Source organism: Schistocerca piceifrons, chromosome 3, assembly GCF_021461385.2.
Source record: "Schistocerca piceifrons isolate TAMUIC-IGC-003096 chromosome 3, iqSchPice1.1, whole genome shotgun sequence".
In the NCBI taxonomy this organism is placed as follows: Eukaryota; Metazoa; Arthropoda; class Insecta; order Orthoptera; family Acrididae; genus Schistocerca; species Schistocerca piceifrons.
In genome coordinates, this window is record NC_060140.1 from 253,467,017 (window position 1) to 253,492,856 (window position 25,840).

Consider the following 25,840-nt stretch of genomic DNA (forward strand, 5'->3'; position numbering starts at 1 on the left):
ACACACACCCATGCCCGAGGAAGGACTCGAACATCCGCCGGGACTTAGACAAAACTTCTAGTTGGTGTGATGAATGTCAACTAGTTCTAAATGTAGAAAAATGTAAGTTAATGCGGATGTGTAGGAAAAACAAACCCGTAATGTTCTGATACAGCATTATTAGTGTCGTGACTGGCACAGTCACGTCGTTTAAGTATCTGGGAGAAGCGTTACAAAGCGACATGAAATGAAATGGAACGTCCATGTGAGGATTCTGCTAGGAAAAGGGAATGGTCGACCTCGGTTTATTGGGAGAATTTTAGGAAAGTGTGTTTCATATGTAAAGGAGACCGCATGCAGGACGCAAGTGCTACTCGATTGTTTGCTATCCGCACCAGATCAGATTAAAGGAACACATCGCAGCAGTTCATAGGCGGGTAGGTTCGAACAATACGTAAGTCGTACGCAGATGCTGAATCCCTGGAGGGAAGACGACGTTCTTTTCGAGAAACACTATTGAGAAAATTTAGACCAACGGCATTTGAAGCTGACTGCAGACCGATTGTACTGCTTCCAACATGCTTTGCGCGTAAGGACCACGAAGATAAGATACGAGAAATTAAAACTCGTATGGAAGCGTATAGACAGTCATTTATCCCTCGCTCTGCTTGCGAGTGAAACAGGAAAGGAAATGACAAGTAGTGGTAGAGGGTACCCTCCGCCACGCACCGTACGGTGGCTTGCGGAGTATCTATGTAGATGTAGATGCTCGGAACATTCGCGTATCACGGGGAGGGGGAGTGGGGCTGGTCACGACACCCCTCATTCTTTATTTCGTTGGATCCATGTAGAACACGTATTAAGTCTCATTAGATTCGGCAGTGAACTTTAATTTGTTTGTAGCCCAGATCTGCTTCATTCTCTATGGGTGGCCTACCTACGCTCGTCAGTCCGAGGGGTACCGCGTCTTTTTGGCTGCTGGTCCTGTTGTAGCCCATTCATCATGCGCTCTGCAGAAATTTTTCCAAGCGGGGGCAAAATTCTGAAATAACCATTTTCTCGTATAGGTCATTCGATGATTTACGAAACATGTTGTGCCCCGTGGCAAAAAGTTGCAATACTTATTATACCTCTGACGACTGATAGTTACCTAATTTTTTTAAGAAATATTACTTTGATATCTTAGCGGTAAGAACACTCAATTGTATGTGTCAACTGCATGTTTTACCATCAACGAATTTTTCGCTCTACAGCGAAGTGTGCGTTAATATTAAACTTCGTCGCAGATTAAAACTGTTTGTTGGACACAGGAAGTTACTTTTTACATTTTTATGTTATTAATATGAATATGGATCCCACCTTTAGGATTCAATGGTACAAAATTTCATCCTCATACATTTAATCCAGCACATCCAGTGAGTTATGAAATATAGCTTGAGACTGTTAGCAAAAAAATTACTGCTAGCCTTATAATATGTTATGAAATGAAAACTAAAAATCTGAAAGAGAAAAAAATCAGAACGATTGAGAAAGTTCTGTTGAATGTCTGTAAAATAACCAACATTAATGCTCCACAAAGCAGAGGAACAAGTTATAAACTTTGAAAAAAAAAGAAAAAGCTCATTAGCTTTGACGTCATCTTCAATACTTTCTTCTCTAACAAAACTCATCTAATCCGCTAATGGCTTCATTTTATCAGTTTCAAGCTTCTTTTTTATTCTGATTGGCACAAATAAAATTGTTCAATTTCTGTTCTGAAAACTACAGTTTTTGGTTAGGTGATGTAAAGTGTAGATTAGGGCCTGTAACCGTCTGGATCAACGAGAGAAATCTTCGAAAATCACCCTCAGTTTGGCCAGTAAAATTGACTTTTAACAACCTAACACTGAACGAAGGCAATCCTCATCTCTCCAAGTTGTCACACTACTATGCAGTCAGGCCAACTGGACAGCACAATTCGTAGCTCTGTGACTACATTTAGAGCTCTGTTACACCTCATAGAGTTGAGAAGGTTCCATGTCCTGGAGAGGATATTTTTTTGAACTGCAAAACTGACACTTTTTTATTCTCTTCTATAGGACAAAATGGGATCTCCTGCTTCAACTGAAGCGTTCTGACTCACAGATTATGCAAAGCCTTATGTGTCATTCAGAATCTACTGCAACAGTTCTGCAATGTAAAACTGAATGCCTTTTTTGGAAGCCATGAAGGGTCCTTTTTTTGCCCAGATAAACGATAAACTGCTATTAAAATTCCATTGTGCAACAGGGGGTTTGGGAGTTTTTGACGAAGTTTGCGGCAGATGGCGGACATGCATACTGCTCCCGTCGTTTTTTTTTTTTTTTTTTTTTTTTTTTCTGGACTCCACGCTCCAGGGCATTGGATCGAATGGTTCAAATGGCTCTGAGCACTATGGAACTTAACATCTGTGGTCATCAGTCCCCTAGAACTTAGAACTACTTAAACCTAACTAACCTAAGGACATCACACACATCCATGGCCCGAGGCAGGATTCGAACCTGCGACCGTAGCGGTCACGCGGTTCCAGACTGAAGCGCCTTTAACCGCACGGCCACACCGGCTGGCGTATTGGATCGGATCTTTTCTGCAGCTCAAGAAGAGTTTTACGCGGAAGAGACACGGAAAAGATCAGTGACAGTAATTCAACACAGCCCTGTAAACCTTCGTATCCATTTAGATTACAGAATAGCGCGGAAAACGCCGCCGTACAAGGAATTGCCTTATTTTCTAGAGAACGGCGTGAAAACCTAAAAATTAAGTCACTGTATTTACCGTCGTGCCAAGTAATATTAATCTGCAGTTAATGGCGCCGCAGATAGTTATTGTTAGAAATTCGAGAGACTTCAGCGGTGAATAACAGTCCGTACCCAGGTTCCAGGAGGGGGAGATGTAGCCCTCCCTTCTCCCCCCCCCCCCCCCCCTATTTTAGCAGGCTCCTATACAGTCCATAGTTATGTTATTGTGGCGGAAGAAACCCTTGTCACAGACGTCTTCGGGTTTGATTTGGAGGAGGTGGAGGTCTTCTTTGGCATGGCATTGTGGTTTTGGGTATGGATCATAAAAGTGAAAGATCTTCTTTGTTAAGCAGTTACAGTCATTGGAGATGACAACAGAATCGCACACGTCTTTTGCGGATTGTGTCTGTGATTTTATCTGCCCTCTCGAAGTGTAGTCTACTCACGAAGAACGTAGCTTTAAAACCCTCGTTCGAGTATTACTCGTCAGTCTGGGATCAGTACCAAAGACGATTGATAGAAATACAACAGATCCAAAGAAGAGCATCACCTTTCATCTCAGGTTCATTCAGTAAGCACGAAAGTGTTATGGAGATGCTCATACAGCTTCAGTGGCAGACGCCACAAGAGGCGTTATGTATAACGGGATAGTTTACGGCTGAAATTCCGGGAGCGTACGTTCCTGGTAGAGTCAAGGAATATGATGCTTCCTCCAAGGTGTATCTCTTGAAAAGACAACGCAGTTAAAATTGGATTCGAGACTTACCAAAAACCGTTCTTGCCACGGACCATTCGCGAGTGAAACAGGAAAAGGGGTCGTCCGTTTCTCCGAGGCCTCTGTACCAGAATGTGTTGCTAGCGGGACTCTCTATAACTTCTACTTTAGCCGTCTTCTTTCTTTTGTTTTCTGAAAATCAGACAGTTTTTAATTCAGTACCTGTCTTACATTTCATTTACTATAGTTTCAGAATTTTCATAAAATGCTACAAATAAAAATACAGTTTTAAGATACATCTACATCTACATCCATACTCCGCAAGCCACCTGACGGTTGTTAAACGAACAACGAATCAATATGAGCCTTACGAGATGTTATCTGTAAAATTTACAATCTGTTCTACAACGTGCGTAACAGATCGTAAAACTTCAGCAATAAATAAATAAATATGCAACGAACTGCCTGAAACTATCTTCTTACACTTGAAACAATTGCCATCGTTTAATGCATTTGGCGACTGTCAAAATGCGCGCAACGACACAAGCCTGATCACACAAACTGCATATACACTCAAAAAAAAATCTGTTCGAGGATGTTGGCAGGAATTTCTGAGCCAGTGCCGAAGACAGCGTCTTGATGGAAGCAGTCGACCTAGTGAGACATCAGAACATGAGGACCGAGTAATTGTCAGAGATGCACTCAGAGTCCCGGAATCATCATCATAATCGATCCGACGTATAACTGATGCTTCAGTGACCACGAGCTCACGGCGCCCTATGCGCCGACTACCATTGACCTCTGTACACCAACAAACCCATTTGCGGTGGTATCGGGCACATTCAGCCTGGAATCTCGTTGACTGGAGTAGAACTGTCTTCATAGTCGTGTCCCGCTTCGAACTGGGCCCCAACGACAAGTGAAGATGTGTCTGGAGATGCCCCAGACAGCGGTGGGGTGTCAACCTGACTATCGCCCGACAAGTAGGACCCTTTGAAAAGATAATGTACGCCCTCAGTCGGAGAAAGTTTCTACTGCTTGTCTTGGTACTTGCCAAAATCTACCTCTGCCATCAAGGTCGCCTGTTTTTTAGCATTATGGGCAGGGTCTTCCAATCACCCCGGGATTTTGACGATCTAATACGCCAATTGTACACATTTTGGCATGCTATTCCTCAGGGGGACATTCTAAACACTCTAACAATCAGTGCCAAACCGAATAACAGAATTGCTTACGTATGTGCTCAATTCGTGAAGTTCTTTCTCTTGAATTCAAATCATCCAATTTTCTGAAACTGCAATCATTTGTTTGTCTGTACATGAACGTCTATATTTGTTTCCTTAGGGGGTATGTGACTGGGTTAAACAGGCTCGAGGCCAGTGGACTATTAAAAATTAAGTTACTACGAAACATTCAAATTAGTAGAGGGGACATAAGCTAACAGAGGAGTTTCGCGAAACGTATATTTAGCATTCCATTGAAAGTAGAACTTTTAAAATTTTAAAAATATGGTTCTGGAAATGAAACAACTGAACATTCTAAGACAATAGTCTCACCAGAATAGTAGTATGCTTAATATGCCCTTGTCTTAGAATCGATGGACGGAGGCGGAGAGAGCTGTAGAAAAGAAAGAACACCAGCACAAAAAAATGTCTGACGTCGACAGAAACGTATGTCTTGTATTATGTAGCAATTATCGCCTTATGTAAAGCTTATGTTTAAATGCAGTAAGCAGCTTCATAGTAACACCATTCTACACAGTTCTATCACCTTTGCATATAACATCAGTAGTGGTTTTATCGCGTAGTGTCCTTGGACCTAAGTGCTGCTGTTTGGAACTTTGTTTCTAGAGGCTTCTTTTCAGGCTGAAAAGTATGCCCTCGACAGTTAATAATCATCAACTATTTATTTTCATTTTACACGTGTTCTACATACGCCGCAGTTTAAAGAACAAATGTAAATACTGTAAAAATCTTAGCACATGAGCATATAACCACAGAATAGGAAATGTCATCGTGCATAATTTACAATGAAGCTGTCGTTGTGACTGAAGGCCGAATTCACACGTTCGGCTATATTGCGTATTGATTTCTTTAGGGCAGTTCGAAATTAATTAATTTATTTATGTGTTATCTTCTTTTAGTTTGTTTACTGGCTACAAATGTAGACCAAATGCAGCACATGAGTTAGAATGAATACAGCGAATAATATTTTAATGCAATTTCAAATGTGTTTGCATAACTTAGTTTCCAGTTAAGCTAGCGAATCTAATAAAATCGACCACGCTACACCAAACAGTAAACAGCGCGATATGATCATGTCACGTTCCTCTGTCGTTATCCGAAACGATTTGTGTGTTGCAAGTTCCTTGGAAAGGTTAGCTTAACCTTCTAAGGGCCCTAGAACCAGTGAGCTAAACCATAAGCAGAATTCCGAATATAATAGTCTGTAACTTGTTTGCAAGAACTTTCTGCCAGAGATATACGAGGAACATTTATGAAACTGGTTGAGATGGAGTTGCTTTCAGTGACAGCAGCAATACCTGTGGGATTTTAAACCGACTGTCCTTCACAAGACGTGATACACATCTTCGATCCCTGTCGGTTAACATCCTTTCACCATCACTGTTCTTACGCTGTCTTATATTGCTCCAAGTGTTACACCGTTCTTTATATATATGTTCGACTTTGGTACACCAACAAATCGGCAACTTCATGTACGGTATGGTAATGGAGATGTCGAAACATGATAGCTTCTTTCTGTCGCGTTTCGACGTCGACCTATTTTACAGCGCTGATTACATAGTTGTATAAACGAATGGTGCATACACCACCACTTCAGTGCAATGACTTACGTCAGCCCCTAACTTCTGCATCATCTTCAGCACTCCAGAATGTCAAGCGCGCTCTTTTAAGGGCTGACAGTGAAGTGAGTTATCTTTCTAGGTGTCACAGCAAATGCCACTGTACGAATTTACTTTTTAATCTATTCTATTTGAGGTTTGAACTTCGGAAATTACGACTCTCCTATTGAAACAAAGAAAAAAATTCACTGTTGGCAAAGTAGGATAAACGTATGCGAGGGGATATCAAAACATTTCGGGACTATTCGCGCATCGTAGTTCCGGTCGCTTTCGCCGAATGTCGTCACTCAGACACTTTAAAACTTGGCAGTAGTGGCTGCTGTTGACAGTCACATCCCTGTGGACGAATTCGTGATGCATTGTGCCACGAATGTCGAACAAGACGATGAACATGCACTTGGCCTCGCTGCAGACCTGCTTAGCCTTTTGCGGTCGTGGAGATGACTGACGTCGACAGAAACGTACGTCTTGTATTATGTAGCAATTATCGTCTTATGTAAAGCTTATGTTTAAATGCAGAAAGCAGCTTCATAGTAACACCTTCCTACACAGTTCTATCACCTTTGCATATATCGCGTAGTGTCCTTGGACTAAGTGCTGTTGTTTGGAACACGCTGAACCGTGTTCTTGGTAGACATCGACGCTGTGCTCCTTCTGCTTCTCGGTCAGCAGCCTAGGTACGAACACCCCGCGTGTTGGAATCACGCGTGAGTGCTGACTGCACTGTTCCGTACGATAAACGGACAATGGCAGCATTGTTGTTGACTGATGTCCTACGATCCTCCTGCACAATGTTTCGACGTTCCCGGGTATTTTGCACGTGGAAGGTCGTCCTGATCTCTCGTTGCCATCCAATGATGATCGTCCCCTCTCGAAGCACGCGTGCCATTCAGAACACCTCGCAGGACTCACTGCAGCATCCCCCTTCGCGTTTTACAGAGCTAGTCTCGAAACGTGTTGATACCCCACCGTACATGTGTGATGTAAGCCGCAGTAGAGTAGGAAACAAACGCTGATAGCTCGCACCCGTGTGTGTTGCAGCGACGTTCCCGATCACGAGACGGATCGGCCACCCGTACCAGAACCGGACGCCGCCCAAGCGCAAGAAGCCGCGCACTTCGTTCACGCGGCTGCAAATCGCCGAGCTGGAGAAGCGCTTCCACAAGCAGAAGTACCTGGCGTCCGCCGAGCGCGCCGCGCTCGCCAAGACGCTCAAGATGACGGACGCGCAGGTCAAGACCTGGTTCCAGAACCGCAGGACCAAGTGGAGGTGAGTCTCAAGTCTGGCTCGGCCAGCACCCTACACCACTCGGGATAGTTCTACATCCCAATGTAACTCCAGAGTTTCATGAGGTGCCCACTTATATCGGGTGAGAAGGCTCCCCACGCAGCCCACGTTTAACGGCTCCCTCCCAATCCAGGAACGTCGTGCACCTCAACTCATTTCCCGTATCTGACTATCTTCACCCATACACCTCCCATAAAATTAATCCCAACTCCGAAAACACCGTAGGCTGTCCTAGTCTGTCAACACATTCCACCTTCCCTTCTTCTCCGAACACTCCATGTCCTTCCTTGTCGTAAATTCAGTCACCTTCCCTACCAGACCATGAATTCATCCCTGAGACCTACCCTTTATTCCAAATGTAACCTCCCCTACCTATTCCAGTCCACCATAAATGACAGCTCAAATCCACTCTTTCCTTCTCCAGCTGGTATCCCAGTCATCTCTAGCACCTCGTTCCTTCCCACATAGAAATTCCACATAATATCTTCCCCATTTCTTTACTGTGTGACTACATCACTAAAAATTAGTATTCACTATTATCTCAAATTACGAACTAATATCCACGCCCCTCATGTAGTCTATTGATCTCTGCGTCATTATCACCAGGGGAAGCCCTCAGAGGACATTTTTGAACCAGATGGTAAACTGTCTGCTTTTCTGCGCTGCAGTCACAACTTGGAGAAGTTATTTTCTTGCACTTGGCTAGACAATCGGCAGACCTGCCGGTGTTGGTTGTTATTAAGTTAAAACCCGACGAGATCTTGCGTGGCAATTCGATGCAGGTAGCTTGGTCGATATACACAGCATCTTAAGCTGTTCTGTCGCAGCATTAATTTATCATATATGTCTCCAGCAGTCAGTAGTATTAAAGCCGTTGGCAACTAACATCTTTGCGGTTTCCAAGGGTGGGTGACGAGAGCAAGGTCTTCGTTTACTGATGGTTGGAATGTCTGCGTGAACAGTGAGGTAACGATTTTTCTGTAGTTTTTTGTTCTCTCGTATAAGTGTATATTCCAGCCATAGACTTGGAGGTGGTATGTGGCTGAAAATGGACAGTCACAAACTAGGGGTAGGTATGATTGTATCAGTTATAAGACGCATGCTACGGCTGAGCTGCGTGTCACACATCTTGTGTGAGATTTATTCACTCAATCTGGGCATCAATGTTCCGTAACAGGGTAGACCAATCCCAGATCTGAAGTATGGAGAGTCGATGCAGAGGATCCTCATGATGTGCCAGAGTTTCTGGACAATGTTATATCGGGATCTGATTTTGGCAGCTTTTCTTAACAGATGTTGTTGTAACTGGGCTTTCTGTCAAGCGCTTTCCCTAGATATTTCGATTTTCTGTTACGTATAAATACTCTATCTTCAAAATAGAACGTGAGCTCTTTGTTGGCCAACATGTTGTTTAGGCTCTACAAAGAGTTAACAGGAGACCACATAATATCACCCTCACAATATAGAGAATATTACTTTCTAAATCGTTTTTACGAAAATTGTATAATTTTATTATGATACGACTAAACAGTGGCAATTTGGCGCTTAGAAGACTGGTAAAAAAGTAGAGAGATATGCTCTCTTCATTATGATGCATATGTGGCCATCGATGCATCTATCAATAAAATGTGCTATCTTTTCACACATAGAACGTTTACCATTTAGTCGTAAAGGAAAAATCAAATTATCACGTACTCGATGTCTCTCTACATCTAATGATTTCAGCTTCTGTACGTATTGGGTTTTACGAAGTGCTCGTTATGGGTCATTGTAAAGTATTCCACACAGTCCTTCATTGCGTTCCTCGAAGTGCGTAAACTACAGCTTGCGTGTTTGACTAGTGTTCGGCTTCGCACACAGCTTCAACAATTTTTTGAGACTTCCTCTTCTAGCATGTGCCTCCAGATGCCCGCATCTTGAATACTTTTGATAAACTCTTTTAATAAAGGAGTAAATATTAATCCAGTTCCATAACTATATGAATAACATGTCGTGCTTAGGAGGGCCGTTCAGAGCGTGGTAGTGAAAGACTAGTCTACAACTGCCATACTTCATTTCCCAAGAAATGTTTTTTAGCGACAGTTGCAGTTATACATGGGAATGGGTTAATAATTAGTATTCAAGATTCCTCCGTTTTGCCATTTCTAAAGGACTTTTGTGTGAAAAATGCCTTGCTCTCATGAAATATTTCTTTTGCATCCCAGTCCTAAAGAACACTAGACCTAACGTATCCAGAAGCGGAAATCCACTTCTCGATGTTTTGTGTACAGCTACAAGCTTTCACTCAGTGTCCTGACTAGTGCTTCTTCACCGGTATGAAGTGGTGGACCTGTTTATCATCCACAGTAACAGGCTGACGTACAAAACGGCTTACGCATGTATGGCAAAGAACACATTTATCCGCATCCACCCTTTCTTCTGATATTTGCATTTAATTCTTTAAGCAAGTATTATTATACTCACTTTGACCCCCTGCACAAGGTTAAGGAGTCTCTTCGCACCTATTATTTGCATAAGCTCTTTTACTGTCCGACTGCGTTCAGAAAACAACAAAAGCCTGGCGGTCAGACACCACTTGCCGTTTCCACTTAACCAGCGACTGGTTTCGGTCAAGATCCGTGATCTCTGTGAAGAAAAACGCTAGAAAATAATTAAAAACAAGAGAATCCACTGTAACTCGCATGTAAACTCGTTAGTATCAACGGGAACCACGCAGTTCATTGACATTTTCATCAATCTCGGATAGTTCGTTTTTCAACCAAATCCTCCTCCAGCCAGTTGTTAACTTTTCCTCAGTCCCTGGAATTCTCACACAAAGCTCAGTCAGTTCTCGAGTGGAGAACAGCTTCGAAAGGCTACTGAACATATGACCTTTCAGAATGAATTTTCACTCTGCAGAGGAGTATGCACCAGGTTTTAAACTTACGCACACTCCACTGCAGAGTGAATGTTCAGTGTGGAAACAATCCCTAGGCTGCGACTAAGCCATTTATGCGCAACACCTTTTCTTTCAGAAGTGTTAGTCCAGCAGGGTGCGCAGCAGAACTTCTGTGAATTTTTGGCAAGTAGGAGACAGGTAGTGGCGGAAGTAAGGCTGTGGGCGCGGGTCGTGAGTAATGCGTGTATTCCTCAATCTGTAGAGCATTTGCCAACAAAAGGTAAAGACTGCGTGTTCGAGTACCGGTTCGGCACACTATTGTAATCTGCCAGGAAGTTCCATTTGTCGTCTCCATTCGGAACTACCACTTGGTGGAAGTGTTTGCCGCTATTATTTGCACCTTAACGGCCAATGGAATGTGCGGAAGTTTAAGGCCTGAGCACACTACGCTGCTGAGTGGAAATTCATTCCGAAAATTCATATATTCAGCAGACTTTGTAACTGTTCTCGCCTCAAGAATTTGGTGAGTTTCTTATAGGAACTCCAGGGACTGAGGCAAAGCATATCTGGCACCACGATTCCACGCCCATTAACGTCATGGGAACCCTCTTACCTTTATATGCCTTTATATGTCTTTTCAGTCCTATTACAGCGATATTTTATTTCTTCGCGTTACAAAAGCTCCTCTCTTAGACCTTGAATAAATGATCATTAAAATGTCTCGAGTGGTTACACGGATAGTTTTGCATGCGAATACTCTATAGTATATTTTCGTGCGATTGTGTGGTGGGTATTTCTGTTTCTGTCTAGCCTCACAGAACTTCTTGTGATGTGACGGTACCACCTGTGAGTTCATGAACCACGTCAGATATGTTTTAGTAGCATGTAAGGTCAAACTGTTGATGGTTACTTTTATCTGAGAGGTGTGTTACCTGCAGGCTGTTAGGCAGGAGGCCCAACCATGTAGGCTGTCTTTCAGTCAAGCACTGTAAATTATGCTGGGTTAAATACCGCTTGTAATTTTCTATAACTCCTTGCCATTTTCGAGATCTGTTTTCATGTTACCATCTTCTCCGAAAGTTAGCTGAAAAATCTGAAAGTGATGCACGTAAAAATACACAAAATAACCAAAGAAACTGGTACAACTGCCAAATATCGTGTAGGACCCCTGCGAGCACACATAATGCCGCAACACGACGTGGCATGGACTCGACTAATGTCTGAAGTAGTGCTGTAGGGAAGTGACACCGTGAATCCTGCAGAGCTGTCCATAAAACCGTAGGAGTACGAGGGGTTGGAGATCTCTTCTGAACAGCACGTTGCCAGGCATCCCAGATATGCTCAATAATGTTCATGTCTGGAGAGTTTGATGGCCAGTGTTTAAGCTCAGAAGAGTGTTCCTGAAGCCACTGTGTAGCAATTCTGGACGTGTGGGGTATCGCATTGTCCTGCTGGAATTTCCCAAGTCCGTCGCTATGCACAAGAATGGATGCGGGTGATCAGACAGGATTCTTATGTACGTGGCACCTGTCAGAGTCGTATTTTGGCGTATCATACGCCCCATATCATTCAAATTGCAGGCGCCCCACATCGTTACAGAGCCTCCGCCAGCTCGAACAGTCCCCTCTTGACATGCAGGGTCCATGGATTCATGAGTTTGTCTCCATACCCGTACACGTCTATAAGCTCGACATAATTTGAACGAGACTCGTCCGACAAGGTAACATGTTTCCAGTCATCAACAGTCCAGAGTCAGTGTCCACAGGCCCAGGCAAGGCGGAAAACCATGTGTCGTGCAGTCATCAAGCATACACGAGTGGGCCTTTGGCTCCGAAAGCCCATACCGCTTATGTTACATTAAATGGTTCACACGCTGACACTTGTTGATGATCTAGCATTGAAATCCGCAACAATTTGCAGAAGGGTTGCGCTTCTATCATGCTGAACGATTGTCTTCAGTCATCGTTGGTCCCGTCCGTGCAGGATATTTTTCCCGTTGCAGTGACGTCGGAGATTTGATGTCTTAGCGGATGCCTGATATTCAAAGTACACTCGTGAAACGATCGTACGGGAAAATCTAAACTTCATCGCTACGTCGGAGATGCTGTGTCCCATCGCTCGCGCGCGGACTATAACACCACGTTCAAACTCACTTAAATCTCGATAACCTGCCATTGTAGCAGTAGTAACTGACCTAACAACTGCGCCGGACACTTGTCTTATATAGGTATTGACGGCAGCAGCGCCGTATTCTGCCTGTTTACGTATCCCTGTATTTGAACGCGCATGCCTATACCAGTTTCTTTGGCACTTCACAGTAAAGTAAATGTAAATGTCGTGTGACTAGGGCCTCCCGTCGGGTAGACCGTTCGCCAGGTGCTAGTCTTTCGATATGACGCCACTGCCTCTTCGGCGACTTGCGCGTCGATGGGGATGAAATGATGATTGGGACAACACAACACCCAGTCCCTGAGCGGAGAAAATCTCCGACCTAGTCGGGAATCGAACCCGGGCCCTTAGGATTGACATTCTGTCCCGCTCACCACTTTTTTTTTTTTTCCTCGTTGTTGATAGTTGTGTTTGCGGACGTCACATTACATCCGTTCAAGTTCATTTATTGGTCCTTCCACTCAGTTTTTTTTTTATTGCAAAGGCCAACCAGCTCCCTGACCGAACACGCTGAGCTACAGTGCTGGCGTTCGCTCAGCTACCAGGGGCGGACGGCACTTCAGTGTATAAACCGTTTTAGAGACATGTTCTTTGGAGGGAGTGGTCATGATCCACATTATTACCACCTCCTCCTACTTGGTCCACGCCCTAAGACCCCCCCCCCCCCCTTACCTCTACCCGCCCCGTCCCCTGTTGCCCCTTGCCACCTCTCGGTTGGTAAGCGGTTGACAGTGCTGTTATCCGAGTCACGGATACACGAAGACTCCTAAACAGCATCCGTTATGTTTTTGAACAGAGGGAGAGACCTTAGTATGCTGCCACGAAAGACTGTAACTATGGCCAGAAGTCAAAGCTCGCTCGGCGCCTGGGAAGGCGTGGTGGGAACAGGGCAGAACAGAGCGGCGCGCCTTGTCTTTTAATTAGCGCCGGCGAGATGGCGGTTCCGTGTCGGCGGGTGGGTGCGGGGCCTGGAATGCGGCGCCGCTCGCCTCCGGCAGAACGCTGCCTCCTGGAGTCCAGGCGTCTGTCTCCAGGCGCTGACGCGTGTCACGCGGCTGCTGCGGCGAAACACCGGCGTAAATACCGCTCTCCGGCAGGAAACTATCCCACACTGGCTGTTCTAGACGCAGCCCGCTATTCGCTGAGCGATCAAAGTCGTGGGACTCAGCTATGCCTCCGACCAATTCTCGACAATTTTCTTCAATCCTGGAAAAGCCCAGGCAACAATGATAGGAAAAGCCACACATTCCCTCCCAGAGACCTGTACCTGAGAATTCACAATCGTCTGATCCACCTGTCTACAAAACCACAACATTTTCTATTAACACTCGATCAAAACCTAGGCTGAAACACTCACCTAATAACCATTCATAAGAAAGCCTACAATAAACTATAACATTAGAACTACTGACTGGCCTAAGATGGGGATAACATTCCACGGCCATTATCCATACATACAGGGTGATTCATGTGGCCCAACCTATGGGTTTTACGCAGCCTGCAATGCTTCCAAATACCGCGGGCAAGATTCCTATATTCTGTCTCTCAATAAGTGCAAACTATTAGCCCTACAGAGAAAATGAAAAGGACTTTTTCATAGGAAATTTAGTGTTGTTAAATTCTACAATGAGATATATTTTCGCTAGAGACTGCAGTTTTCGAATTATTAAAAAAACGCAAAATAGTGACCTTGAAACGCGTTTTTCCTCAATAACTCGAAAACTGTGACCTCCATCGAAAACATATCTCACTATAATATTTAACAGCATTGCATTTCCTACAAAAAGATCTTGTTCATTTTTTCTGTAGGGCCAATAATTTTCACATAGCGAGCGAGAGAATACAAAAATCTCGCACGTAGTTTTTGAAGGTGTTGTGGGTTGCATAAAACCCATAGGTTGGAGCAGCTGGATTACCCTGTATAAAACCCTCATATGTCTTAAGCTCACCTATGCCAATTTAGCATGGACACCCCCTCCTCCCAAGTTTCATCGCTCTCTAACAACGGCATGCAATCCTCCTCTTTTTCAGTATCCAACTACCTCCACCCACTTGTGTTCTAGCCGGCCGCGGTGGTCTAGCGGTTCTAGGCGCGCAGTCCGGAACCGTGCGACTGTTATGGTCGCAGGTTCGAATCCTGCCTCGGGCATGGATGTGTGTGATGTCCTTAGGTTAGTTCTAGGGGACTGATAACCACAGTAGTTAAGTCCCATAGTGCTCAGAGCCATATGAACCATTTGAAATTGTGTTCTAAACCAGGTCATAATGCTGCCATACCTCCTCAAACACCTAGAACACCTTCAGTTTACCTATACATCTCATAAACTTGAGTCAGAACAGCCTGTGATCTCCTTCACCCTTGAGAGCCCGACCTATTGCCACTCCTCTATCAATACGTCCCATTTTCCCTCATCTGCGAACATTCACTGTCCTTTCAGAGTGTAATTTTCATCACCTTCCCCTCCCTAACCGGGAACTCATCCCAGAAATCTTCTCCTGCTTCCACCCATAACCTATCCTGCCCATCCTAAATGAACTGTTCCTTCGGACAGCGGCGCTGATCGCATCGCCTGTGATCAGATGCCACTCACGTACACTGCACATGCCGAGCACGTCATCTTCTTTTTATATAGAAACAAATACACTTACACGTACATAAACATCTAATTTCTTTGTGTGCACGTCCGTGTCTTGGCCAAATTGCCCGAGAATTAATACAAGTTAGGTCCCATAGGCCGGTCCTTACCGATGTTTTCGAGAGGTATTCCTTGGTTGTAAGGCAAATACCAGAAATGGATTTCCTCTCACAAAATATTCTCTCATCTGCGACGCCCATATGCCCCAGTACCAGGTGCCGCGCGGGGTAGCCACGCGGTCTAGGGTGCCTTGTCACGGTCCGCGCGGCTCCCTCCGTAGGAGGTTCGAGTCCTCCTTCGGGCATGTGTGTGTTGGCCTTTGCGTAAGTTAGTTTAAGTTAGACTGAATAGTGTGTAAGCTTAGGAACTGATGACCTCAGCAGTTTGGTCCCATAAGATCTTACCACAAACTTCCAGATTTTTCCCAGTACCATCTCGCCTAGTGTTTGTTTGAAAAGACCTTGACTTACAACGAATCAGTACTGGGGACAACCAGTTTTGCCTTTAGGAGTAGAGAACGAAATGTATTAATGGAAAACAAACTGTCATTTTCCTCTGTGTGGTCCAATAGGTACGCTGGCGACCTTCTACAGCGCACCGCGAGCTCTACCTCCGGCAATACCGAGCGAGTTGGAGTACTGTAGAACACTTAACTCGTATGTCATTCCGGACACCTATATTTGTTTGTGTTTTCAATGGAATCGCTTAAGGCGGATATAAAGATGTTTCTCTTGGAAGAGGACAGCCAGTTTCGTTTCCCATCCTTTCCCGAATTGGAGCATCATCATTTTTAATGGAGGAACTGTACTAGAAATCAAAGGAGTGAAGCTCATATTTCTTGGAAGGAGTCAGAATAATTACTGTTACACAATGTATGTCGTTACTAGCCTGAAGCTATTCATGGAGGCTGCACTAGCATTTGGCATCATTAGAAATTTGCTATGAAATTAAGCCACAGCTATAGATGACAAACGCTTTTTGCAGAAACTATCATGAGAACCTCAAGGTTAACAAACGCGATGTAGTGCATATAAAGAGACAAAAGGTCTCGATATTTATTATTAGATACCAGTCCCCGGAAAGAAGGAACGTACCGTCGACTCCAATTGTCAGATATGCAGCGAAAGCTCCAATTCGGGCAAAGACGAGGGAAGGAAATCAAGTGTGGATAAGATCTTCACGGCTTTCTCGCCGTATAAGATCGCAGCGTGAGCGCCATGTTCCGCAAAGGTACTCTACCCTTCCACTTTGTAGCGAAATACTCGTGCTTTTTTTCATATTTTTGTTCCCGTTGTTGGAAGTCGCATCACTTCCGTGTGCTATACTTCCTAGGTGGCACTGTAAGTGATTTAATTCTCTTTTATTAGTTTCTTAAGGTGGGCTTTAGAGGCCACGGAGTCCGCAAGTCGTTGTTTATTGAATCGTGTATATTTTCTGCATTTGTAGTAAGTCGTGTTGTTATACCAGCAGCAAGATATTTTGTATCTTTGCCAAAGTCGATCGCTCCGACGTCGTGAAAATGTTTGATTGAAACTTCCTGGCAGATTAAAACTGTGTGCCGGACCGAGACTCGAACTCGGGACCTTTGCCTTTCGCTGGCAGAAGTAAAGCTGTGAGGACGGGGCGTGAATCGTGCTCGGGTAGCTCAGTTGGTAGAGCACTTGCCCGCGAAAGGCAAAGGTCCCGAGTTCGAGTCTCGGTCCGGCACACAGTTTTAATCCGCCAGGAAGTTTCGTATCAGCGCACACTCCGCTGCAGAGTGAAAATCTCATTCATGTTTGATTGAGTTTCTAAGTTGATATAATCTTTTGTCTATTGTGATGGTTTTCTTCTAAATATCCGCTCTATAGTTTCTACGTTGGTTTCTGTATATAAACCTATTATTCTCCCAGGAGCCAGCTGAGACACTTGTTCTGTACGGCTTGCATGTTTCTTCTTTACGTGTCTCTGGCCAGATCCCAAGAGGTGCTACCATTTTTGATTGGGCAGTAGCACGGTATAATCGTCCTTTAACCTTGGAAAGAAGCTCAGTTGTTTTGCCGTCCCTGAAGCCTTGTGCTAGAGGTCTTGTACGTGGTTATGAAGGAAGAGCTGTCTATCCACAGTTAATCGCAAATATTTGACTTTCGGGTTCCAAGGTATCTTTGTCCTCAGATATTTGTTTGGTCTAATTTAGGGCGTTTCCTCTTAGAATGTAGAGCTTTTTTCTTTTGAGGGTTACCAGTATGTCAAAATCCGCTTCCTTATGTAAATATCGGCGGTGGGCATTAAAATCTCGCAATGGCTGCTGCACTACAGTTTAGCAGCAGCCCTGCCGATTGTTTCCGCTGCTGGTGGTATCTCGCGTCGATTGTACGCCGCTTCTACACGCCAAACGTTTTGTATCCCGCCTGGATAGGCGGCACGTGGATCTGCTCCTGTGAACTGCTTCTGCAAAATAGGCCGAGAGTGAAGGACGCGAGTAGGAGCAAAGAAAGGTGAAGTACTTCGGTACTGCAAGTAAAGTTAAAGCACCTTTACTGGTGTATAAACAGATACAAACACATTACTTAACGTTTGGTATAGATGAGCACGTAGGTGCGAAGTCGTTCATGTATCGAAGCTAACAGTTACTAGAAGTTACAAAGGCAAAGTCTATAATGGCTAGCCCCCCTACCAGTAGAAGCAGTTGCTAGGTCGTCTGCTCTTGATCAAATGAGCTGAATCTCTCCACAGCGTCGGCTAGAGGGCGCTGTGATCGGCGTTGTTCGTCCGCTCTCGTAGTGCCAACTTACGAGAGCGCACCAACGTTGTGGTATCGTAGCTATCGATACCACAAAACGAACTGCTGCCTCTCCCGGCTTATGGCTAGAAATGCTGGTTGTTAAACTGGGTTAAGGGCGAAACCCTTACCTCGGCTGGCGAGATTCGTCGGCGGTACTATCTCGATTGCCTCCTTAATAACGCTGTCAGAGAAATCATGAGCTGAGCAGATGACAGTCGTCTTTTCAAAATCGAATATACGCTTTCCGTTAAGTTACACTTTGCCAGTCCAGACTTATTTTACTGCCACGGTCCTCGTTGTGTATTATTTGGTGCAACATAGGGGATTTGTCCGGTGAAAGATTTTCTACATTCGCACGCAATGTGCCAGACTCCAGGAGTACGATGTCCAAGGTTATCTCTCATGCTGCCCAGAGTATTCATTATTTTTGCAGGCGGTCAAAACATGGTTGGTTGGTTGGTTGTTTTGGGGAAGGAGACCAGACAGCGTGGTCATCGGTCTCATCGGATTAGGGAAGTATGGGGAAGGAAGTCGGCCGTGCCCTTTCAGAGGAACCATCCCGGCATTTGCCTGGAGTGATTTAGGGAAATCACGGAAAACCTAAATCAGGATGGCCGGACGCGGGATTGAACCGTCGTCCTCCCGAATGCGAGTCCAGTGTCTAACCACTGCGCCACCTCGCTCGGTCAAAACATGGGTTCGATACCTTTTTTAGACAGATGTCGGTAGGTTCTCGGGAAGCTGCACCATCTTACGTCAGGAACGCAACCTTCTGTCCTCTTTCACTGTTTTCTCCTTCTTTGCTCCTTCCTCTGCGCATATGTGCCCCCAGCACCTTCCTCATTTCTTCACTTAGTCAGCCGTTGGAAGCAAAAATCTCTTTTGCGCGGTCCAACCCTGTCAGTAAGTTGCCATCATCATATGGTCCTCACTCTGTGCACCAGCGTCTTCAGGCAGGAGTACCGCTGCCTTGAATGGTGGCAGCTAGTCGCTGAGAGATATGGGTCCGTATGAGTTGATTTCCTGTATACGAGATGCGTGAGAAAAGAAATCAGACTGATTATTTATATACAACAGCTTTTTCTTTCAAATAACAATATTGTCCCCTTAAAATAGTTGCATTCGGCAGTTACGCACAGGGGGAGTCACTGTTCCCAGTCATGGTAGCAGCGCTGAACGGCTTCAGCCGGTAAGTCCCTTAAAATATCAGTTACATTCTTTTGAATGTTCTCAAGAGTCCCAAAATGACGACCTTTTAACATATTTTTCGATTTCGAGAAAAGAGAAAAGTCTCAGATGAGATGAACAGGAGGCTGGCTGTGGAACAACAGAAATGCCGTTTGAGGTCAAAACACCTGCGATGGAAATGGTCGAGTGACATGGGGCATTGTCATTATGCAGCTTCCACTTGTCTGCAATGTCCGGCCTCACTCGATTAACCCCTTTCCTGAGCCTTTCAAGGCCATCTTTGTACAAGACTTGACAATTTGTCCTGGTAAAACAAATTCTTTATTTACAATACCCATACTCTCAAAGAAGCAAAATGGATTTGTTTTGATGAATCATTTGCTCGTTTGGGCTTCTATCAGTCGATGAAATGTCTGAGTATGCCGTTCCTCACTTTTCTGCGCTAAGGATCGTATTAAAAAATTCCGGATTCATCACTTGCGATCACAAGACTGAAGCATTCGTCGTCTTTGACAGTCCTCTCAAGAAGATCAACACACACGGTTCTTCGATTGTCCTTCTCTTCAATTGTGAGGTATTTCGGCACCATTTTGTCACAAACGTTTGACAGGTGCAAAACTTCGGTCAACATTTGATGTACGGCGAAACTGTTGAAGTTGATAGGTCATCCATAATCCTTATTGTTAAACGTCGGTCTGATGTCTCAAGAGCACGCACAGTTTCGACGTTTTTGTCTGTTTATCAAGTTGGAAGTCTCCCTGAGAGAGGTTCATCTTTAACGTGTTCTCAGCCTTCCAGAAGCGATTTGTACCGGCTAAAAACTTGTGATTTTGATAAGCAATGTTCCCCATAGGCCCGTTTCAACTTTTCAAAGGTCACATTCGTGGACTCCTCAAGTTTAATATAAAACTCGAATGCAAAAAGTTATTCCAAATTCCGATGATCCATTTTCGTAAAACACAAATTCATTGAAGGCGCTCTCAAAAATCACGTGATGGCTGTACGGAGATGAAGCTCGGACTGGGCATCTACAAGCGATGAACACTCCGGTCAATACAAGCAGACCAACACTGTGGTGGGAGATCGCTAACAATGTTGTCAGTCACTTTCGTTCAAATGATTCAAATGGCTCTGAGCACTATGGGACTTAACATCTGTGGTCATCAGTCCCCTAGAACTTAGAACTACTTAAACCTAACTAACCTAAGGACATCACACACATCCATGCCCGAGGCAGGATTCGAACCTGCGACCGTAGCAGTCGCGCGGTTCCGGACTGAGCGCCTAGAACCGCTAGACCACCGCGGCCGGCGTGACTTTCGTCACACACCTCTTACTTCATGCCCCAGAATGCCACCAATGCCAACAATGCTGTCATTTGTACTCAGGTGATTCATGTGGAAAGCTTTCCGACGTCATTATGGCCGCAAGACTGGAATTAAAAGACTCTGAACTCGGAATGGTAGTTGGAGCTAGACGCATGGGACATCACATTTCGGAAATCGTTAGAGAATTCTATATTCCCAGATTCACAGTACCAAGAGTGTTCTGAAAATACCAAATTTCACGGTTTACCTCTCAACACGGACAAGGAGGTGGCGGACGGCCTTTATTTAACCACCGAGAGCAGCGGCATTTGCGTAGAGTTGTCAGAAATCAATGTGGGACGTACGACGAACGTATCTGTTAAGGCAGTGCGGCGAAATTTGGCGTTAACGGGCTATGGCAGCGGACGACCGACTCAACTGCCTTTGCCAACAGTACAATATGGCCTGCAGTGCATCTCCTGGGCTCGTGACCATACTGGTTGGACCCTAGACGAGTGGAAAGCTGTGACCTAGTCAGACGAGTGCCGATTTTATGTGGTAAGAGCTGGTAGTAGGGCTCGAGTCTGGTGCAGATCCCATGAAGACATGGACTGAAGTTGTCAACAAGGCACTGTGCAAGCTGGTGGTGCCTGCATAACTGTGTTGCTGTGTTCACATGGTATGGGCAGGGTCCTCTTGTCCAACTGAACCAGTCATTGATTGTAAATTGTTATGTTATGTTGTATTGTATGTGAACCGGGGAGCTAGAAATATCGGAGAGCCTCCGTCCCCGCCAGAGCCGCAGTGGTCCACAACCCCACGACGACTACCGCAGTCCACTGCACCCCTCCGCCGCCCCACACCGAACCCAGGGTTATTATGCGATTCGGCCCCCGATGGACACCCCCGGGAACGTCTCACACCAGACGAGTGTATCCCTATGTTTGCGTGGTAGAGTAATGGTGGTGTACGCGTACGTGGAGAACTTGTTCACGCAGCAATCGCCGACATAGTGTAGCTGAGGCGGAATAAGGGGAACCAGTCCGTATTCTCCGAGGCAGACGGAAAACTGCCTAAAAACCATCCACAGACTGGCCGGCTCACGGGATCTCGACACAAGTCCGCCGGGCGGATTCATGCCGAGGACCAGGCGCTCCTTCCCACTCTGGAAAGCCGTGCGTTAGACCGCTCGGCTAACCGGGCGTACGTTATGGTATGTTATCTGGAGACCATTTGCAGCCATTCATGGACTTTACGTTCCCAAACCACGATGGAATTTTTATGGATAACAATGAGCCATGTCACCATGCCACAATCGTTCGAAATTAGTTTGGAGAACATTGTGGACAATTCGTGCAAATGATTTGGTAAGCATGATCGCTCGAGATGAATGCCATCGAACATTTATGGAACATATTCGAGAGGTCAGTTCGTGCAAAAAATCCTGCACCGCCAGTTACGGACGGCTATAACGGCAGCATGGCTCTGTATTTCTGCAGGGGACTTCCAACGACTTGTTGTTACACTGCGGCGGGAAAAAGCAGGTCGAACAAGATATTATAAGGTATCCCATGACTTTTATCACCTCAGTATGTATTTTAAAGTGCACTACTGGCCTTTAAAATTGCTACACAACGAAGATGACGTGCTACAGACGCGAATTCTAACCAACTGGAAGAAGATGCTGTGATATGCAAATGATTAGCTTTTCAGAGCATTCACACAACGTTGGCGCCGGTGGCGACACATACAACGTGCTGACATGAGGAAAGTTTCCAACCGATTTCTCATACACAAACAGCAGCTGACCGGCGTTGCCTGGTGAAACGTTGTATGTTGCCTCGTGTAAGGAGAAGAAATGCGTACCATCACGTTTCCGACTTTGATAAAGGTCGGATTGTAGCCTATCGCGATTGCGGTTTATCGTATCGCGACATTGTTGCTAGCGTTGGTCGAGATCCAATGACTGTTAGCAAAATATGGAATCGGTGGGTTCAGAAGGGTAATACGGAACACCGTGCTGGATCCCAACGGCCTCGTACACTAGAAGTCGAGATGACAGGCATCTTATCCGCATGGCTGTAACGGATCGTGCGGCCACGTCTCGATCCCTAAGTCAACAGGTGGGGACGTTTGCAAGACAACAACCATCTGCACGAACAGTTCGACGACGTTTGCAGCAGCATGGACTGTCAGCTCGGAGGCCATGGCTGCGGTTACCCTTGACGCTGCATCACAGACATGAGCGCCTGCGATAGTGTACTCAACGACGAACCTGGGTGCACGAATGGCAAAACGTCATTTTTTCGGATGAATGCAGGTTCTGTTTACAGCATCATGATGGTCGCATCCGTGTTTGGCGACATCGCGGTAAACGCACATTGGAAGCGTGTTTTCGACATCGCCATACTGGCGTAACACCCGGCGTGATGGTATGGGGTGCTATTGGTTACACGCATCGGTCACCTCTTGTTCGCATTGACGGCACTTTGAACAATGGACGTTACATTTCAGATGTGTTATGCCCCGTGGCTCTACCCTTCATTCGATCCCTGAGAAACCCTACATTTCAGCAGGATAATGCACGACCGCATGTTGCAGGTCCTGTACGGGCCTTTCTGGGTACAGAAAATGTTCGACTGCTGACCTGGCCAGCACATTCTCCAGATCTCTCACCAATTGAAAACGTCTGGTCAATGGTGGCCGAGCAACTGGCTCGTCACAATACGCCAGTGACTACTCTTGATGAACTATGGATCTATGCACCCAAATTGCGTGAAAATGTAATCACATGCCAGTTCTAGTATAATATATTTGTCCGATGAATACCCGTTTATCATCTGCATTTCTTCTTGGTGTAGCAATTTTAATGGCCGGTAGTGTACTTCTTTTTAATGATGCGGTGCAATATGCAGAACAATTTTAGTTATCTTTCAACTTCTGATGGTTGCACATCACTCTTTTAGGTAGGAATTTATGTCGTTTTTGTCTATGCGTAGAATATTTAGCGGACGCTACGACATCAGGCTACTTAAAGTTGGTGTGGGAAGAAGCAGAGGTTACTTTGAAAGACGTTACTTAGACGCTGAAGTAAGGTGGGTCCGACGTATGGCATAATCAGTCTTTTAACCAGCTGCATTCTTCAGAATGAGGACTAAACCTCGCCGTCACAGGACACACGCTCTCTCTAAGAGGGTGGAACAGGGGTGAGCGAGTGCGGGCTGGATGGAGTGTACGGTGGCTTTAGAAAGCCTCCTCTCTCGCGTGCGGGCGGCGGTCGTCGGCTAATCTGACAAAGTAGCGGGCCCGTTAATGAAGACGACGGCGCTGCGGGACCGGAGAGCGCGGTCGCATTAGCGGAATGGCCGGCGGGGCGCAGCAGCCGGCCGGCAAGGAGAAGACAATTCAGTTAACTAAGTGCTCCCTGCCGCGGTCGCGCCGCTTTATAGCGCACCGACAATAACGACGCTCTTTTATTAGCGGATTAGGGAGGGTACGGCGTGGACCTTGCGGGTACGAGGCAGTGTCCAGCTCTAAGGGACACTCCAGCCGGACCGCCGTTGAGGGCTGACCACCGAGACAGGTGCAGCACGCTGCGGGGCCTGTCTGATCTCTGGAAGTGACTAGCTAGGAGTGCCTAAAACGTTCCGTGATGGAGCGATAGCTAAGCGACAAACTGTGCAAAGAATATGCATGTGTGCATAATGAGACATGTCTAGACTTGCAAACTGTCATCGAACAGAATACGCTGAAACGGATTTGCTGCTGCGTTCAGTTGAACGCAGAAAGTGTGCGTCTTCGTGCCTTGCTGCAATGTGCAGCACATTTCAAAAAGATTCATCCGATTTAGAAAGGGTACGTCTTCTACATGAATGAAGAAAAAAAATCAGTTTCAGTTTTAACTTAGCCATTAAAATTACACTGTAGAGTCAAAGAAACTGGTACACCTGCGAGCACGCAGAAGTGCCGCAATACGACGTGGCATGGGCTCGACTAATGACTGAAGTAGTGCTGGAAAGAATTGACACCATGAACCCTGCAGGGCTGTCCATAAATCCGTAAGAGTAGGACGGGGTGGAGATATCTTCTGAACAGCACGTTGCAAGGCATCCCAGATATGCTCAATAGTGTCTGGGGAGTTTGGTGGCCAGAGAGCCACTCTGTAGCAATTCTGGACGTGTGGGGTGTCGCATTGTCCTGCTGAAATTGTCCAAGTCCGTCGGAAAGTACAATGGATCTGAATGGACGCAGGTGATCCAACGGGATACTTACGTACGTGTCGCCTGTCAGAGTCATATCTAGACTATCAGGGATCCCATATCACTGCAAATGCACACACCCCAAACCATTACAGAGCCTCCACCAGCTTGAAAAGTCCCTGCTGACATGCAGTGACCATGGATTCATGAGGTTGTCTCCATATCCGTACAAGTCCATCCGCTCGATACAATTTGAAACGTGACTCGTCTGACCAGGCAATATGTTTCTAGTCATCAAGAGTCCAGTGTCGGTGTGGGCGGGTCCAGGCGAGGCGTAAGGTTTTGTGCCGTGCAGTGATCAAGAGTACATAATCATGATGTTTCGCTGAATGGTTCCCACGCTGACACTTGGTCCAGCATTGAAAATCTGCAGCAATTTGCGGAAGGGTTGCGCTTCTGTCACGTTGAACGATTCTCTTCAACTGTCGTTCTCCACGTTCTTGCAGGATCTTTTTTCGGACGCGGCTGTCCGGGATTTGATGTTTTACCGGAGTCTTGATATTCACGGTACAATCGTGAAATGGTCATACGGGAAAATCCCACTTCATCGCTACCTCGGAGATGCTGTGCCCCACAGCTCGTTCGCCGACTGTAACATCACGTTCAAACTCGCTTAAATGTTCACAACCAGCCATGGTAGCAGCGGTAACCAATCTAACAACTGCGCCAGACACTTGTCATCTTATACAGGCGTTGCCGAACGCAGCGCCGAATTGTGTCTGTTTAAATATCTCTGTATTTGAATTCGCATGCCTGTACCAACTTCCTTGGCGCTTCAGTTTAAAAGTTTACCTTGGCGTCATTTATAAGTTACCGTTCCTGTGGTTTTCTACAGTACTCCACGGCACCTCCTACATCTCAAAGCATTCAACGATGCCACCAGCGGTGTCAAGACACTGCTTATTGATATAGGTTAATTTAAATGTAACTGTTCACACTTCGTGGGTTAATGCACGGATCAAAATAACAATAAAACGTTACATCAAGTTTTGTCTCAAACTGCTTTATATTCCAGTTATGAGGCATAATGTGGTTCGT

The 25,840-nt window shown here is 45.5% G+C and overlaps 1 protein-coding gene and 1 non-coding gene across 2 annotated transcripts in view; both read left to right on the forward strand.

Moving 5' to 3' along the window:
• The window catches only part of LOC124788555 (T-cell leukemia homeobox protein 3-like), a 434,467-nt gene that overhangs the window by 321,693 nt on the left and 86,934 nt on the right, over nt 1–25,840 (forward strand). Inside the window, exon 3 of the mRNA XM_047255826.1 lies at nt 7,355–7,583. Within this exon, the coding sequence (XP_047111782.1) occupies nt 7,355–7,583 (229 nt within the window). The remainder of the gene's footprint in view (nt 1–7,354; nt 7,584–25,840) is intronic.
• On the forward strand, nt 16,918–16,992 carry Trnas-cga. The gene has a single exon. It is a non-coding gene; the product is annotated as a tRNA-Ser (tRNA).